Source organism: Pediculus humanus, genomic scaffold, assembly GCF_000006295.1.
Source record: "Pediculus humanus corporis 1103172108318 genomic scaffold, whole genome shotgun sequence".
Taxonomy (NCBI): domain Eukaryota; kingdom Metazoa; phylum Arthropoda; class Insecta; order Psocodea; family Pediculidae; genus Pediculus; species Pediculus humanus.
In genome coordinates, this window is record NW_002987887.1 from 1630760 (window position 1) to 1635986 (window position 5227).

General features: G+C 34.0%; 1 protein-coding gene across 1 annotated transcript; it reads right to left on the reverse strand.

Annotated features, from left to right (window-relative positions):
• Positions 1–479: 479 nt before the first annotated feature.
• Positions 480–4855, reverse strand: Phum_PHUM605150 (BTB domain transcription factor, putative; the record flags this gene model as incomplete). The annotated part of the gene is made up of 3 exons (XM_002432885.1): positions 480–1165; positions 1445–2348; positions 4670–4855. The coding sequence occupies 3 exons, from the start codon at positions 4853–4855 to the stop codon at positions 480–482; spliced, it is 1776 nt and encodes a 591-aa protein (XP_002432930.1).
• Between the last annotated feature and the right edge of the window lie 372 nt (positions 4856–5227).

Sequence of the window (5227 nt, forward strand, 5' to 3'; positions counted from 1 at the left end):
AATCGTCAGTAATAAATTTGTAAATGAAGGTCAATTTAAGGTCAACGCGAGGTCAATTTAAGGACGATAATCTCGTCCTTGATGTGGAAAAAAAAAAAAAAAAAAAAACTTTCGAAAACATTTCCCCCCCTCCCCCCCCCCACGTTCCGTTAATTTGATATTTTATTTTTAAAAAAAAATCAGAAAAACTTCCGTTTCCTTTTCTCGTCAAATCATTCGCGCGCGCCAAAATTTAAAAAAACGAAAAAGGTTCGAGGAGTCGAATGATCGATAATCGATACTCTGAGTACCCCCGCGACACGAGTTCGAAACGATTCCGACGGTGTAAAAAAAAAAAAAAATAAATAAATAAAAAAAAACTTACCGAACGCAGACGCTCGAGCAGAAGACGTTCGATCTATCGATCGATGTATCGATTGGAAAAATGATTTAAAAAAAAAAAAAAACCACCGCCGAAGTAGAAGAAGAAGTAGTAAAAATCAAAATCTCGCATTGTGGGCTTCCCACAAGTGTATCTTGAAATATTCCCTTTCTATAAAGTTCATCGGGCACAAATGGCAAAATAATTTGTTTTCTAAATCGCTGTGCATGAGTCTGACGTGGTATTTGAGAGCGGATAAATTATTGTACTCTTGCCTGCAATGGGGACACGGCAGGTTCGCCAAGTGTAAAGTTTTACAATCGTTTCCTATTCCGTTTCTCACTGTCGTACCCGTCGTTCCCGATCCCGTTCCCGTCGATCCCGTCGCGAAATCGTTTTTATCACACATCCCGGATTTCGACGTTCCCGGTACGGTCGCAACGATCGTGACGTCCGATTTGTTGACCGCCGTTGTCACGCCACAGGATTTTTTAATTTTTTTCATTTGTTTCGCTTTGAACAAATTGATTTTCGTTAATTTGTTAATTAGATTATCACTGCTGTTGTTCGCGTTTCGTAAAAATATTTCAACGTTCGGCGTCAACGTTAAATTTTCACATTCGATTCCGCCGTTTCCGGTATTGTTGTTCCCTCCTCCTCCTCCTCCAACTCCTCCTCCCCCGACAACGACGATATCGCCATCTCCTTTACACGTTTTTTTTGAAAATATCGACACGTCGGGCTTTGGCACTTTTAAAAGAATTTCTTCTCCGTGATCGGTCACGTATCCTTCACCTTTGATATCTGCAATGGACAAAAAAATAAATAAATAATTCGTCCGTAGTCGTTTCCGGTGGAAATGAAATTCCGGAACCGGAAATGGAAAAAAAAAACAAAACAAAAAAAAAAAAAAGAGTCTATTGTCACGTTTCTTCGAATGAGTTCAGGTGTAAACTACGTAACGAGAGAGAGAGAGAGAGAAAACAATGTAATTCGTGTGTGTGTGTGTGTATGTGCGTGTACGTGTGTGTGTGCGTGCGTGCGTGCGTGTGTCTAACGTTTTAAATTGTCAAAACAACAAACCTTGAGAAGCCTGTAACCTTTGTAACAAAATGTCTCCGTTGTGTGAACTTTCTTCGCTCGCGGATTCAAATTCTTGTTCTTCTTTCACGCACAAACCTACTTCGGGTTCCAAAACGTTGTTGTTGTCACTTTCCACGGTTTCTTTTTTTATCATCACGGTCGGAATAGACAATGGCGGACATTCGTCGTCCGCTTCTTTTTCCCCTTCTTGCTTTTCGCTTTCCAAACAATTTCGCAATATCGTACCGCTGTCTTTTAAATCTTCGCTGCTGTTGCTCAGTTCGGAATTGTCGTAGAATTCGTTCTTGTTCTGATCCACGACGGATAATTTTCTCTTTTTCGGGAGTAGGAGTTGCTTGCTCAATATCGGACAATTTTCTTCGGCGGATTTGACGACGGGGGGACTTTCTCCCGATTGTTGTGTGTCCCCGTCGGAAACCCTGCCACCGTGTTTTTTCTTCGATGGATTTCCGTCCGCGTTCGGGGGGGATCTCGTTTTGTTGCATTCATCCGTTTTATGTGCAAATTTTTTAACGACGATCCCACCAGTTTTCGCGGTGGTGCTGCCACTGCTGTTGCTGCCACTGCTGTTGCCGCTACTGTTGGGAATTCTAATTTTTTGACCCTGATTATTATTGTATTCGTTTGAGTGATGATGATGATGATGTAGTCCGTAAGTTCCATTTTGATTATTATTATCTCCTCCGTCGTCGTACGACGACGACGACGACGAATTGTAATTAATCAAACCGATTATTTGTAGCAAATTGGCCGTGTTTAAAAAAGAAAATAAATCGTCTTTGGCTATGTACGTTTCTCCCGTGTATATGTATTGAATGATGGCTTCCATTTCGTTCGAACTAACATTTTTTAATATTATAACCGGATGACTGCAGGGATTTTCCTATACGTGAAAACAAAAAAAAAAAAAAAAAACCAAATAAAAACAAAATAATAATAAAAAATAAAATAAATAAAAAAAACAAACGCGAAAACGCGCGGGAAAGTATTTTATGTTTAATATATCACCGTCGGACAACGTAAAAAAAAATTAAAAAAACGTGGGAGCAGAAAATGACCGTGTGTGTGTGTGTGTACGTTGGAAGTCACATGCGAGACTTTAACGGAACAACATAAATAACGACGGATAGAAAAAAAAAAAAAAAAAAAAAAAAAAAACAATAAAAAATAACCCTCGGGAAAGGTCGTGTAAGAAGAATAAAAACAAAAAAAATTTAAACGGTAAACGAGGAGGATAGTGACACGACGAAAGGAAAATGTGCATTATTGAAAAAAAAAAAAAAAAAAAAAAATTCTTTCGAGGTTTGCAAGGTAATTAAACAACGCCAACGTGACACGCACACACACACACACACACAATTACGTTCACCTGTATCGAGTTCAAACGATTTTTTTTTGTTTAAAAAATGCAAATTTTCACATCTAAGAAAAATAATAATGATAATAATAATAATGATAATGATAATAATAATAATAATAATAATAATGATGATGATGATGATAATAATGATAATAAATAAAAATTCGGTCTCGATTTAAAAATTGTTCTTAAAATAAATCGGACGACATCATCATGTGCAGGTTACTTGGCAATGATGACAACGATGTGACGGGATGGGGGGTTGGGAGGAAGGAAGAAGGGGAGGGGAAGAGGGGCCACGGTGTGATAACGCGATGTTGTTTTAAGAAGAAGAAAGGAGAAAACGCGCGGGTAAAAAATTTCTAAAAATAAATTTTAATAAAAAATTCCTGGCCAAATTTTTTTGTTTTGTATTGACCGATAACGAATTTTTTTAAAACCCGCATAATAATAATAATAATAATAATAATAATAATAATAATAATGGTTTTGATATGGTGAATATCAGATACCTTATCAAACCTATGAACCTGAGTTTAAATCAACGTGAAATGAAATGTGAAGAAGGGGAGAGAGAGAGAGAGAGGGTGGGAAGGTAGGGGAACGAATGACGTAACACTCAAAGTCAAATTATAATAATTTATGAATAAATAAATAAATAAATAATTAACATGGGGGGGGGGGGAATTCTTAAGAAAATGAAATTGAGAACATTTAGTGATGATGATGATGATGATGACGACAACAACAACCACAACAATCACAACAACAACAACCACAACAGTCACAACAACAACAATAATAAATTGTTTACCTTTTACAATGATTATATATAAATTCTCCCTTTGATGCGAGACATGGAAAAGATAAAAATTGAATTTTTTGTCAATTTGTTTGTTACCTGTTTGTACCTGTTGGTACCTGTTTGTAAATTATTTCAATCGTAAAAAAAAAAAAAAAATATCAAATTTTTTTTTTTTAATAAAAATGGTAACAGGCTTATATGGATTGATTAACACACACAAAAAATTCAAATCGATGCCTGAATTATGATAATGTTGACAATGTTCGACAATGAATTTATTTTTAATACTTAATTTTTTTAATTTTTTTTTTTTTTTTTTGTCGAGCGATTAAAAAATAAAAAATTGATTTGAAAAATATTTAGCAGGTGGCAAAAAATGAAAAGAAAAAAAAAAAAAAAGGGGGTCATCGAACATTGGATTTCATGTTTTTTTTTTTAAATTAAATCTGATTGATTGAATGTAAATGAAATTTGTTTGTTGTTTGTACGAAATCGATTTGAAACAGCGAAATGGATGAAAAAAAATATTGTATGAATTTTCCTGCTGGTGCTGTTGTATCAAATTTTGCAAATGGAATGAATTTAAAGAAAATAATGTAAAAAAATTTCTCTTTTCATTTGATTCGATTTTAAAATGATGTCAAAATAAAACAAAAAGATGACAGCAAATGAAATTTTATGCTTTTGTTTTAAAGAAGAGAAAAGAGAAATAGAGAGAGAGAGAGAGAAAATGATTTTTTTTTTTTGTTTCTTTGTGCATTTGTTGTCCTACATTCCATAGCAAAAGTCAATGCAATCCAGCCTATATGAATAGGCCAACTAGTTTTGTAAAAGTAAAAAAAAAAAACATTGAGGTGTAAGCCTTGGAAAAGTCCTTGATGAGAAGGACATGTCCTAGATTTGTATATAACAAAACAAGCCCAGATATTTCGCAATCATACGATTCACGAACGAATAATTGAAACACACACACACACATTATAAGAAGAGTAAATTCTCTCACAACGTTAATTAAAAATAAAAAAAAATTTGTATTTACCTGGAAAATTCCGCGAAAATAAGGGCTGCAAGCGCTTAAAATAACTTTATGAGCTTTGAAATTTTTTTCACCACAAGTTATTGTCACATCGACGAAATCATTTTCACTTCTTAATATATCCAAATAACTTGAAATGTTATTTTCAAAATTGTTCCATTTTAAACATAAATGTTCTCCTGAAGACATTTTCATTTACGATGATAATACAAACATAATTTTTTTTCTCCACAATTTAAAATAAATAAATAAATAAATTTTGTTGAGAATACACAAAACACTACGACCACTATATCACCATTTTGTTTACTTTCACTCGTTCACAAGTTTTCAACTTATCAATGGAATTAAAATGAGCTTCGAAAATCCATTCAGAAATCTTGATAATCGTTTCAAAGGAAAATCCCAAACGAAACAAAACTGAAACATTAAAATTTTACATTTTTTTACTGCCCAAACGTTTTATTATTATTATTATTTAAATTAAAAATGTCTGATGTATATTCCACGTTAATTTACACGTTGATATCACCGCCATTTTGTTTTCTTTTCGACTCTCGA